Genomic DNA, 13,925 nt, shown 5'->3' with positions numbered 1-13,925 from the left:
AGCAAAAGGGGAACATACTGATTCTTATAACTGATGATCAACAGAGTGTATCTCTCTTTCCTGCCCTGGCCGAGCCTAGTGAGGCATGGAAATAAATTATATTTGCCTGTTACAGCTATAGCTTTCAGCAGTTTCTGTTATGGATGCTATTTAGTGCTATAGGCTAACTTTGTTTTATATGCTGGAAGTCCTCCTACTTACTGCAGAACTGCTGTACACAGATTTATAATACTGTAGATAATGGATAGTGCTCTAAGGTCCTGACCCAAAGCCTACTGAAGGTATTGGAAAGACTCTTATTGAGGGGAAACTCCAGCAAATACAATTATCTTTGGTAAGAAAATGAATAAGAGATAAACCCTTTATGGTTTTGCCTCAAACCTTTCATAACGCTGAAAAAGGACTATTTTTTACTGGGTCAGAAAACTAACCAAGGCCTGGCGTGATAGAGCTGGCCTGAAAAAGAAGACACTAAAAGCAACCTTTTCTGAAATGGGGGCATGGAGACCTAGCTGTTTGTTTAAACAATGTTATTTAAACTGCAGGGCATGCTGGATCATTGGTAGTGCAACTGCTTTTTAAGTGGACCAAGGCTGTATGGGTTTATTCTTCTTCCCTTCTCTGTTACCTAGCCTGGTCTCCATAATCCTATTTCAGCCATATATTAACTGACATGAAGCCATCCTCTCACTGCTCTGCTCTGCTCTGCTCTACTTGTTTGATAGGGAATATAAAAGTCTGCAACAGCTCAAGGCCTCAGTAAACAGATATCAACATTTCTGCCGAGGTGGTCTGGAATTAACTTTGGCAGATATTTTAGGCATCTTGGTTCCAAATGAAAATTTGCAGTAACAAGCAACAATAAGCCCAGCAATCTTTTCTTGCAGAACTTTTGACAGGTTTGAGGGAAGTGAAGAGGCACTTCACACTTTCAGTTTTCAGCAGCCTTTATCTCTGCATTTTCAGATCATTTAATAGGACGTAGCCGATGAAAGAGAAATTCAGTTTGTTCACTGAGAGATACAAGAACCAATAGAGATTTTACACTGCCACTTCCAGTCCAGAGATTGTACAGGGAGAAAGTTCATTTCAAACCTATGAAGATAACAGTCTCTATCAATGAGATATCTACAGAGTAAATAACTTTTTCAGTGTTTCTTCCACTTGAGTTGCTACTGACCACCTGACTACTATATGTAGACAGAGAGAGAATCAGAGCTTTAAGGAATCCACTTCAGTGCATAGTCCCAGGGGAAAATGCCCTTTCAGCACTGAGCTACTCCTTTTATTTTGCAATGATTTATTTACAGCATCATGAGAAAGGAGATAGCAAAGATGGGTCAAGTTCAGGAGTATCCTGTGATTTTGTAGTTTATTGGTGAGCTAACTATCTTGTATAGCAGCTATCAGGAAAATATTTCATGTCATGCAACGACTAGGCTATCTGATATTTTTGTTCTTAAAAATGAAAGTTTTCAATTGTCAGTCAGTTTTAATTTTGCCAAAAAATATGCCAGTCTCAGCACAGATAAAAGCAAATTACTTAATTAATGTCCATAGTGTTACAAGTACTTTTCAGGAGTTTAAAGGTTTTTAATCATTAAAATTTTGTAAGCTAAAAGATCACTTTGTCTTTAGACATTTGAATTTATGTTCAGTTCCAAGAGAATTAGTGGCAACCTTCTTTCCTGATACTTTCAAAACTAGAGAGGACAAAGGAAATGTACTGGTGGGAATAATCCTGCCAGGACCGCAAACCACCTGCAGTCCCTTGCTTCAACCCACTGAAATTCTGAGTTGCTTTTTAACCACGAGGATTTATGGGGTTGTGTCACAGCACAAAATCTGATTCTGTGATAGCTGAATATACTGGTGTTGGTGGAAGCTTTTTTGAGGAATTCTGTTACAAACCCCTGTTTCCAGGGGATAACAACTCAGCCAAAAATAGTCTTAAAATGAGTTTAAAAATGGCATACAAGGGCTCACAGCAGGAGACCAGCATTGTGAACATATAGACAATCATTTTGCAAGGTTGCCCATTGGCAGCTCTTAAAGGAGTTTGCTTTTCGCCAGCAAAATAAAAAAATCATCTTTTAGGAATCACACTCACTAGACATTCTTAGCAACAGTTGACTTCTTTTGTTGACTTCTTCTAAGCATGGCTGTAAGACAAGCAGCTAAAAATTGGCTGCTCTGTATCCATAATAACTACAATGAGGAGTCAGCTCCATTTCTCAGCTTCCACAGATTTCAGGAGCATTTGCTTTATGCATTTGTGTTGGCCCATCTCTGTTTAAGAGCACATCTACAGTACTGCGATCCCAATGGGCGAACCTTACCATAAGTGCTTCCTTCACTGGCAGTGTTAGCATTGGATATGCCTTGCTTACGTCCATTTCAGGTGTTCATAATCCATCACTTAAGGGGACCCTTTTTTTTTTTTATTGTTTCTCAGATTCAGTTCCTTCAAAGCTAAGGCAGAAATTCTGTCCATAATATGATTTTAAATGTCACTTGGTTGCACGGTATGTGGATTCCCCTGCCCCCCCCCCCCGCGCCTTTAATTGTAACCAGGGTTCTAATTGGACCATTTTGTGAGAGAACCGTTTTCTGTGAGTCTGACTTTTGTAAGGAAAGAAAAGGAGTAAGAAGTAGGATTGCTGTTATTTTAATGAATGGTATTCAGTTCTATTATTTCTGAAATGGTAACATAATTTTTCTTTTCCATTCAGTGGGTTAGGGAGATTTCACTGAAAATAAATAGGATCTTAATGGACATTGTAAAAGTGGTTATGGACAGTAATGGCTATTAGAGTGCTTGCAGTTTTCCAACAAGTTGCATGTAATTTGGTCATAAAAATCAAATTTCAAATTTCCTTTGTTAAAAATGCAATGAAAACATATTGGAATGTTTAAAAATGATGCTGCCATCAGAGTTGTGTAGCTTGTAATATTTAATAATACATCAGGAGTTAGTCATGTATTTCATTAAATGTTTCACATGCACAAGGAATATATTTGGAAAACATATTTTAAAGTAATAAGATTGACGTAACCACAGCACTGAATATTTACTAAACATATTCAGGGTCAACTTGATAAGTGTTTTCTCCAAATATTTTGCTAAGATAGTTATACAAAAAAAACTTATTGGTGCAAAATGAGCTAATATTAATGATAAACCTCTATAAACATTCATTATATATTCTACTTTATTTTTATTGATTAACTCAATATTGAGGCACACCATAGCAGCACTGTATGTTAGTTTGTCAGCAGTGTCATTAAGACCTCATAGAAAGAGATGGAACTCTCAGATGGCTTTAATTAAAGAAAAATCAAAATACTTTCCACTACACTTCTATAAGCAGTTGTAAAGTCACAAGGAGATGATGATGGGCTTCTATCTATCTATCTATCTTGAATAGCATTAAAAACAAATACAGGGTTTTTTTGTTTGTTTGTTGTTTTTTTTTGTCTCTGCCTGATGTGTACTTCTGGTTCCAAATGAGGTGTGTGTGATTGACTGGCCAGTTCGTAACTGTGGTGTTCGTAACTCTGAGGTTCTACTGTACAACCAGAGATCTCAGTCCTGCATGAGGATCTGCTAGGGTGAATCCCTGCATCTGTACAGAGTCTCATTGACTTTAGGAGACTAGCAGATCCTGATGCAGGATCACAACCTTAAGCTGTGCTGATGTTTCAGCTTCGTTGGCCTTCACAGGCACGGAAGAGAGAATGATTCTAAGGAAGGGAGGATGTGGAAAAGACTAAATGACTATGGTTTAGAGAAGGAGAAAGGGGTGAAGGAGAAAAGAGGAGAGGAAGAGAGAGGGGTGCTGGGTAAGAAGAGAGAGGGAATGACACTGGAGAGAAGATAAATCAATTGAGAGAATAAAGAGGTTTGAGGAGAAGAATATGGGGGAGAGAGAAGGAACAAGACTGAAAGAGAAGGAGGGAAAGAACACTGGCACAGAGTGGAGGGGAGAGAAAGAGAAGAAAGACTAACGGATAAGCTGCTCTGCTATCTGACTGTTAGCCACAAAGAAATCACAGATTGGTCTCATGTAACAATAATAATATCTAGCTCTCATGTAGCATGTTTCAGAGTGCTTTGCAGAGGAGGTCAGCATCATTAGTCCTGTTTTACAGGTGGGGGAAGTGAGGCACAGAGACTTGTGCAAGGTCAATGGCAAGGCCAGGGATAGAACCCAGGTCTTCTGAGTCCCAGTTCAGTTCTCTTTCTGCTAGGCCCCACTGCCTCACATTCAGCCCACTATTGCATTGGCATGTGGTAATATTGCATTTTGGTGCAGTGTTCTCATCCAGCGATACAATATTATCATGTTATGAGTTAATTCCCCATCTTTCCTAACACTCCCATGCTGCTGTAAAATGGCTTTCTTCTGGGATAATAATCTGGTAGTCCAGCAGAATGAATGGAATAGCAGTCAAACACAAGTACCCTGCAGGAATAACATGAAAGGAGCTACATGTAGCTTGAGCACCAGAGTTTTCTAAGCTCTCCCCTTTTTATGTTACTCAAAGTATCTCCATTACCCGGCATTGTAGTCTGCTTTATTATTCATCACTCACTAGAACACTGTTATAATATTGGAAACTTTTCCATTTCCAGTAATTCTCTGTTTCTAGTATAAATCCTTTGTACTGGTATCTTTTCTATTTGTTTAGGCCAGATGATACGTACTCGGGCCATAATTATGCAGGCACAAGGAGAAGGAAGGCTATGCCCTACACAGCTCAGCCAGTACAGAAACTGTCCTGTAAAACCCTGCTACACTTGGATTCTCGGGGCATGGTCACCATGCAAAGTAGAGGTATGTCTTGTTGTTATGCTTGTGAGGCGCTTCTCAGGTGATGCTCGTAGAAACGCATTTCATCAATGACAAATGGCACAATTAGGTGACACAATTAATTTATACAGCTTTTCAGAGATCTAAGTATTTTTGCTGCCATTAAGACCATGCTAACATCCACTTTAAAACAAAGTGAGTTCATCATGAGTTGAACTATTGTGTTTTATCCAGCCATTAGATTAATAGATTCCAAGGCCTGAAGGGACCATTGTGATCAACTAGTCTGACTTGCTGTATAACACAGGCCATAGAACTTCCCCAAAATAACTCTTCTGAACATATATTTTAGATAAACATCCAGTCTTGTTTTAAAAATTGCCAGTGATGGAGAATCCATCATGACCCTTGATAAATTGTTCCAATGGCTAATTACCCTCACTGTTGCCGACTTGCACCTTATTTCCAGTCTGAATTTATCTAGCTTCATCTTCCAGCCACTGGACCACATTATACCTTCCTCTGCTAGACTGAAGAGCCCATTCTCAAATATGTGTTCCCCATGTAGGTACTTACAGGCTGTACTGAAGTCACACCTTTAGAAACTAACTGTAACAGTGCAAGTTGTAGTAGTGTACACATATATCAGTACCGAATTGAGTTCCGCCAACTCTTCCTGGAGTGCAGCTCTAGCAAGCCATTATATAATTACTTACAGCAATGCTAGCAAGCAAATGTATGTAGCAGATTTTGGAAGTAGTAATAACAATGACCCCGAGAATAACTGATGTCCCTAGACATTTATAATGTCTTAAACACTTCAATTTAAAGTTATTCTGTGGAGTGTTGATTACTATATTCTTCTTAGTGGAGTTATCAAAATGGCCTACAAATGTAAAAGACTCTTAAATTGCAATGCATAGCACACATACCCCCCTTGCTTTGCTATCAATGGGAATATGCATTTTCTAACTATCTTCGTGTTGCTTTGTGCTTGCATTGATTTATCTTACACTTTTCCCCCCTCTCCTTAGTAACTGATGTGAATTAATTTGTAATTAAATTGATGTGAATTTTCTACACCGAAGTTACTCCTACAGAGTGAAATTTGTTTCACCTCCATTAACCCGTACTAACTGTCCTCTATGAGGAAGAAGTATGAGTGAAATGCCAAGAGGAAATCCACTCCCTTCACCAAGGGCACATGACCTCAGTGCAGATCTCACCATGGCTGCTGTTCCACACTATGGGACAAAGAGAGTTGGGGCCATTAGATGTGTGTGCAAGTGCAGATCCCCTGGCCTTTCTTCTGATCTATCCTTATCATGATGTAGCAGGCTTTGTGCCATCGTCTGCTCCCACGTTTCTCCCATAAAGGGAAGAGAGGATGCAGCAAGTGTGCCTGTGATGACTGCTGCAGCTGGCATAATCTAGAGCAGCCTTAGCCCATTGTAAATTGTAACTGGAACTGTTTTGACCCTTGGCTGTCCCACAATCAGGGAAGCAGCAAGATGACTTAGGACCACCCTTTCCTCCTGCTCTTTTCAGTTCTGCTAAATACAAACCAGGTACAACTGATAATGTGACCCATGCATGTAAATGTAATATTTTTGTAGCCCTAACTCCCTGGGATCTAATCTTGTCCAAGTAAACAGGGTTAGTTCTGATGAGTACTAGATGGGAGGCCTTTAATTGTAGGAAATAGTGCTGGTGATAAGGGAGTGGACACTTCTCTCTGAGTTAGGTACTGAATCGACACCCTGACATATTGCTAAGATTTTTAAGTTAATGGCACCTTTTGCAGAATAGAAGCATGTTAAATCTGGAGGCTGGCCAAATTTCAGCTGAGATAAAGTAATTACATCCTGTCTACCCCAGATTTCACCCGGCACTTTCAGTAGGATACAGTATTCTTCTTTCCTTCCTAAACTATTGTGTTGTCTTTCTGTGCTCTATTAAATGGCTGTCAGAGGTGGCTGCACTTCAATGGGGCTGGGGGGAAGGAGGAGTGGTTCCTTTATTTTAGCAAAGCTCTTAAGGAAGAGGCATGTTATATAAATGTAAGGCAATTTACTTCTAATTTTTTTCAGGGAATGAATCGTAAATTCACCTTCCAAGTTATCAAAAATCTTGTTTTTCACAGGTGTTCTGTTGAATCGACTTTGACTAAAATGACACCAGAAAAATCTGTTGTGAAAGTAGCCTGACATGGTTAAATAAACAATAATCTTAATTATGAGTAATATACAATATTTATCTTTTCTGTATTATAGGATATCTGTAAAATATTTCGTGGTCTTAGAATAGTAACCGTTTTAATCCTAAATTAGTTGTTTGGTGTGAATGAGTAGAGCTGTTTGCATGCTTAGAAGTAGATCCTGGCCCACCAGATGCTCTGCATTGCAGATTTTCACATTATTTAAGCCAGAGAGCGGTAGGTATTACTGTCAGTCCTTGTGTCCTAAAAAAAGATATGTTGGAATGCACTTTTGGCAGTGATAGTACCGGAATGCACTTCCAGCTCCCAAAGGCAGTGCAGTGGTTCAGTGCAAGTCAAGCCCTGATTACCACTGTCCATGAACCTGCATGCATCACAGGCCATTTCCAGTTCTTCAAGGAGCAAACCTGCAGCCTTCAAAGAGATGGAAAACCTTTTAGAAGCAGTGAACGTTACCAGTCCTAAAGCAATAAGGTACATAAATGGCAGAAAATTAAACCTGAGTCTGAATGTTTCCCTCTATAACATCCTATCATAACCTGGATAAAAAACATCAACAACATGAAGTATTACTAATTTTTATTATTTGGGTACTAAAGGAACATGAGACATGTAGTTAGACATTAACAAACCATTTATCCAGGGCTTCAATATCATTTAAATTATATGCATTTAATGCCAAATTTCCAAAGGTATTTAGGCTTCTAAGGCGCAGAGAGGCTCCCAATGGGATTTGCAAAAGTGCCTAACTTTCATTAATTGGGAGTTGGGTGCCTAGACACTTTTGAAAATCCCACTAAGCACCTATTTGCATCATTTGGTGCCTAATACCATCAAAAATCTGGCCCTCAAAGTCTGATCATGCAGCCCTTTCTCACAAAGGAGAATGCATACCCAAATAGGTGCTCACTGATGAGGGAAAGTCTTGCCCAATCGGGCCCTTAATTAACAACTCTTTTCCCTCAGGAGAGAGAACACTTACCAAGCAGACCTTACTCTTGGGAGCTATGTATGTCCAATAACCTCCTCGGGGAGCTTCCTCTGTTTATCACCTGTTATTCAATTTGGGCTGATTATTGATATCCTTACTCTAGCAAATTCCTACTGAACTCTACTGGATGGTTGGAACTTCAGGAATGGGTCCTACATAGTTTTAGGAAGCAAATAGGGACCAGTATTTTCTCCTGCTTTATTTATGCACCACATATAGTAAAAAAGCAAGCTTCCCTTGTCCTCTGTAAATGGCATCATGACTTTCCATTTTCAAAAAGTATGATGATCCCTGCCACGGAAGGACATTGTTAGGTTTGGTTGTTTGTAAAGCCAGCCTTAAATAATAAACAGAGGTCACCATTAAAGGGTAAACATTTACCACAGCATAATATCTGAGATACAGTAGCTATTTCCTATTCCAAGTACAGGGATATCCAAAGATATCACTGATGTATCACAGTGTAGTAACTGTGTTGACAAAAGGCTGACTTTATAGTGGACAGCACTGTATTAGAGGTAGATATTATTGTCAGCTAGAATAAGTGTCTTTTCATATCATTTTAGTCCTCTACAATACCGATTAGTCATTTCCTTGTGCTTTTCTTCTAAGTTTGAAATATACAGAAGTTTGATTAGACCCTGTCTGCTGAGAGTTCCTTCCATATCATATTCTGTCTCCACCAGTAATTTCTAAGAACTCCAACCCAGTTTGGCACCTGGATGAGCTATTCATGCACCATTAATCCAAGTCTGCAACAGAGGCTTCTGCAGTGAAATAGCAATTTAGAATAGTAAGTTACATACAGACTAGATTGAAACACAATGTTGAAAACTTAATGTCTAGCTGCATACAGTAAATCTGCACTAATACTTCTCTTAGACATTTGATTACCAACTGCTTTAAATCCAACTCGTTATACCCTCACTTATATTTCACTACCTGTCAATGAGGAGGTGCAGAGAAAATGAGAAAGGTACTGCATGAATATGAGAAAGCCAGTCTTGAGATTCCTGCTACCAAGCCCAGTGCTGAATAAATATACTTGGTAGATAGCCCTTTAGGTCTGTGAATGAGGTCCATTATTTTGAAAGAATCTACTGCCAGGTGATCCAGAGTAGCACTTCCCAGAGTAGCCCAATAAAAGCAGAGTTTTTACTTAAGGAGTTTTATAAAATGCTCATTTCCATAAAGCTCAAGTTGCACATATGTAATAAACATAACATCATTACAAGTCCACATCTTTAAAGAGAGGACAACAAACCCCATCACCTACAACAGTCATATCTTCCCTCCTCCCGATAGCATCCTTCAAGGTGTGACTGTCATTTTGTCATCTGTTTAATAAAAAGGTATTGATTTTCCAATAAAGTTAATGCTTTTCAATAAGTATTCCACAGCAGCACTGAAGGAGTGTATGGCTCTGGTGACTGGTGGTAGGGTATGGAGCCTTTCAGCTCTGGTTCAGATCTGATCTACTTCATGATAACCAAAAGTTGCTAAGCTTTTATGACAGGTCAGTAGGGTGCGTGATATAAATGGGTGGTCTCTGTCCACTTTTCAGTTGCTAATTGTCCACATAATAAAGAGAATAAACACATACGCTGTTGACACCATTCACTGCAGTCTCATTGAAGAGTTCAAGGATTGTATTGTTATAAAGACTGACCATCTTTTAACCACTAAGATCAGAGTTGCGGTATATTGTCAGGGGAATGTATGGAAGCCTACATTCCTTCCTCCCATTACATATCCATTCTGTGGCGAAACTGAGGATTTCAGTTTCCAGTGCTAATTGGAAAGGTTTGAATATCATGAAAATATTTTCTAAAGCTCTATGAATTTCACACTTACTGATTATCCAGATGATCAAAAGCCAGTTCCAGTCATTGTGCTCTGTGAATTTGAATTCCTGCTGCAGAGTCACTGGGGTATTGTAAAAGCAGCAAAGAGTCCTGTGGCACCTTATAGACTAACAGAAGTTTTGGATCATGAGCTTTCGTGGATGAATACCCACTTCGTCGGATGCATGGGGTATTGTACCCCATGGGGTATTGTACTCTTACTTCCTTGTCCAAACTGTTTAGAGAATTACGCAGCTATTTAACAGTTATGGCCAATTCTACCCTAGAGATGATTACATCTTAGTGCTGGCTAAAGTAATTTCTGTATACATCATGCTCGATCATGTCACTGAGGCCCAGTCCCCGATAGGGCAGTGTGGAGCTGTACCTACCGCCATCTCCATGTCCTGACCCTGAGAAGCTCCTGACAGTTTTCTTCCTTAGTTCTTCAACTCTACAGAAATCCTCCTGCATCCTCCTGGTGTGCAGGGGAGGCAAGTGCACTGGTACGCTTCTTCAAGCATGCAGCACATCTCCCCTTATAGTCCTGCCAGATCTGCTGATCAGTGCATGTGGGGAGGAACCTGGTACTTCCTGCCTGCCCAATCACAGCTGTTTCATAAAAGTGCAAGAAGGAGGTTTACCCTCCCCCCAACATTGCACACCTGCAGAGGAGGTGGGCACAATCTAGTTACATAGGCCTGGATCCACAGAGGGTCATAGGCATTGCAATGCTCAGCATCACTTCACAGCACCTGATTTTTGGGCACCTAGAAAATCACAGGAAGAGCACTGCAATCTGTAATACCTGTGTTAGGCACCTAGACAACCTATGCAAAGAATCAGGAGAGAGAGTCACCTAAGAAATGTGATCCACAAAAGCCAGCACACCAGGCGAGGTGCCATCTAAGCTAGCCAGTGGGAGTTGTCAACAGGGGTGTGTGACCTAAACTGTGCCTTACTCTCAGAGAGAGGTGCCTAAGTCCAGGCAGCAAGAACTCACCTACCTCTGCTAGAGATCCACGAACAGGAACCCTTCTCCTGCAGTCAGGCAGCAAAGCTACCAAAGGCATTTTTTATGAGAATGAGTTAGGTGCATGCCTTGCTCCACACAAAACGACTGGAGGAAGAGGTGGTGCTGCTGCCGCTGCTGCCCAGCTTATAACTTTTAGCCAGACTACCCAAAGCTAGTGATTAGCGCACTCACCTGGGACATGGGAGACCCAGGTTCAACTCCCGCCTCTGCCAGAGCTGGGTACAGATTTTAACGGGTTTCTCCCACTTAGCAGAAGAGTGCTCTAACCACTGAGCTATGGGATAGTCTGATGTGGGCTCCCTCAATCTCTTGTGTTGAAGCTCTTCCACTCTGGATAAAGAGTGACTGGAGCTGGAGCACTGGACCCTGGGTTTTCCATCTCACAGGTGGGTGCCATAACCACCAGGCTACAGAGTCAGTCTCACTCTCTCTCTCAGGTCCAGTGACTGCTCCAGTATGGATAAATACTTAAATGTGGGGGGTGGGGCGGGAGTGAGAGAGAGAGATATGACTCTGTAGCCTGGTGGTTAAGGCACTCAGCTGGGAGGTGAGAGACCTAGGGTCCAGTCCCCCAGCTCCCATCACTATGTCATTATTCATCCACTGTGGAACAACTTAAACAGGAGAGACTGAGGATCCCCATATCAGAATATCCCATAGCTCAGTGGTTAGAACACTCTTCTTGGAGGTGGGAGATGCCTGTTTAAATGCTTACCCACCATCTGCCTGAGAGAAGAATTGAAAATATTAAAATATCCCAAGTGAGTGCTCTTACCACTGGGCTGAAAGGCATAAGGTGGGCAGTGGTACCACCACCACTCTCCAGGTTTGGAATGGGACCAGATCTGGGAGATGGTCTAGAGTGAGGCAGCAGTGTGCATACCCAGAGGCAGAAACTTAGGTGCTGAGGGACCTTTTACCTTGAAAACTTGGGTGCTAAGTGAGTTTAGGCACCTATATGGTATGGCAGAAGTTTTATGGATCACAGTGAAGCCTAACATTGGGATTTATGTACCTAAACCCTAGATTTAGGTGCTTATGTGTGGGGTTTAGGCACCTAATGCCTTTGTGGATTGAGACCAGAGTCTGTAAAGCACTTTGAAATCCTTCCAGGTGAAAGTGCTATATAAATTCACTTATTATTTGATTATTGTTTAAGTTAGCAACATGTGATTGTTATCACTCACAGGGTGGACAATGCGGTGAAGGATTCCAAATCCGTAATCTCACGTGTATGGTTCATGATGCCTCTATGTCTGTTCCATCCAAACAAGTAAAAAATGCCTTTTGTGGAGAGCTGCCATCAAAAGACAATGCACTACAATTGCCATGTTCTGTGCCTTGCCCAGGTAAGCTCTCAGGGGCAGGGATCCCTCTCTAGTTTTAACAGTCACAACTAGTATCATAAATCAAACCGCTATTAATTATTTGCATTGTGGTAACATCCTTCAATCAGGCTCAGGGCCCCATTGTTCTACTACAAGTACACAGGAAGATACAGCCCACAAAGAGCTTCTAATGTAATCCAAGAGAAGACACAGCAGACTTTCTGCCAAGCAATTGGAGGGCATGGGGGAGAGAAAATGAAGGTGACAGTAATAAGAATTTGTGATTCTACAGATTAGCTGTGTGTTCAACCTGATGGTTTTAGATCTTTTGAAAGAGGTTTTTCCATTATTTTGCAGATACAAAAATAACAGAAGAAGCCATGCTAGCGGGTTATAATTGGCATTATTTCCAAAAGACTAGCTGTATGTTTAAACTATCCTTTGAGGCTGTCTCCTTTGGATAACAGTGTTTTATTCTTTTGACGTGTAGGTGATTGCCATTTGACAGGATGGTCAGAGTGGAGCTCATGTGAGCTAACGTGTATTGATGGCAGGAGCTTTGAGACCACTGGTCGCCAGTCTCGATCAAGAACCTTTATCATTCAGTCTTTTGAAAACCGAGACAGCTGTCCTGAGCAAGTCTTGGAGACACGGCCTTGTTCAGGTATTGAAGCCACAGCCGTTGGCTTCATTCCACTACAGGTTTATGTTTTTATAGTTATGGGAAGGTTAATTGCCTTGTCTTGTTTAAATTGTAGGAGGGAAATGTTATAACTATGCATGGAAAACCAGCCTTTGGAGAGATAACAAACGTACAGTGTGGTGCCAGCGTTCAGATGGGGTAAATGTCACAGGTATGTCTACAAGCATGGGACACAGTGTGGAAGCTTAGCTGAGAGTTATTAGGGTTAGCATGGGAGGGAAATGTAAAGAGTTTTTAAAATTATGTGGAACTTGAAAGAAATGAAAACCATTGTTAGCTGATTTTGGACATAGATTTCCCAAAGTTCAGTTTGGATTGTCTGATTAGGTCCTTTTAATAATGACATATTTGTGTTTGAATTTAGCTAGGAAACACAGATATGAAATCACCAACTTCATATCAGATCATTGTAACAAATAGGATGTAAATGAGACGATTTGCCAATTTATGCCCGGGTTTTGTTGGTGATTCAAACACAAATATGAATTCACTAAAAAGGCCTGAGTGGGCCAGTTTGTGTATCCGTTATCAGTGTGAGTGTTACATAATTTTAGAGAAAGAAGGAGAAACGACATCGTGCTTGCAGATTCTGCAATTCTTCTTCCCTTCTGTGCACCAGGAAGCTTCATCCACTCCTATCGATAGAAAAGCATACTATATGGTCAGCACGTCCAGGCCCAGTGGGTCCACATGGTTTGCAAGTCCCTAGGATCTCTTTCTGGTTATATAAATGAGGAAATAAGTAGATATGAAAATAGAAATCTTCCCACCCCACTCCTATGTATAAAGATTTTTTTAAAATGTTATATAACAAACATTAGCTGCAAGGATAGCAAAGTAGTTAAAGGAGCTGGTTCTACAACAGGGTTAAAAAAAGAACTAGGTAAATTCATGGAGGATAGATCCAGCAATGGCTACTAGCCAGGATGGGCAGGGAGGGTGTCCCTAGCCTCCGTTTGCCAGAAGCTGGGAATGAGCAGAAGGGAATGGA

The 13,925-nt window shown here is 40.8% G+C and overlaps 1 protein-coding gene across 3 annotated transcripts in view; it reads left to right on the top strand.

Moving 5' to 3' along the window:
- The window catches only part of THSD7B (thrombospondin type 1 domain containing 7B), a 733,398-nt gene that overhangs the window by 711,848 nt on the left and 7,625 nt on the right, over positions 1-13,925 (top strand). For all 3 annotated transcript variants that reach the window (XM_039494616.1, XM_039494617.1, XM_039494618.1), the window contains 4 exons: positions 4,693-4,838; positions 12,093-12,252; positions 12,722-12,895; positions 12,990-13,085. In XM_039494616.1, coding sequence (XP_039350550.1) covers positions 4,693-4,838; positions 12,093-12,252; positions 12,722-12,895; positions 12,990-13,085 — 576 coding nt within the window. The remainder of the gene's footprint in view (positions 1-4,692; positions 4,839-12,092; positions 12,253-12,721; positions 12,896-12,989; positions 13,086-13,925) is intronic.

This window comes from Mauremys reevesii, linkage group 11 (assembly GCF_016161935.1).
Source record: "Mauremys reevesii isolate NIE-2019 linkage group 11, ASM1616193v1, whole genome shotgun sequence".
NCBI classification, from domain to species: domain Eukaryota; kingdom Metazoa; phylum Chordata; order Testudines; family Geoemydidae; genus Mauremys; species Mauremys reevesii.
The sequence above is the reverse complement of the archived record's forward strand: the minus strand, read 5'-3'. Positions and strand labels throughout refer to the sequence as shown.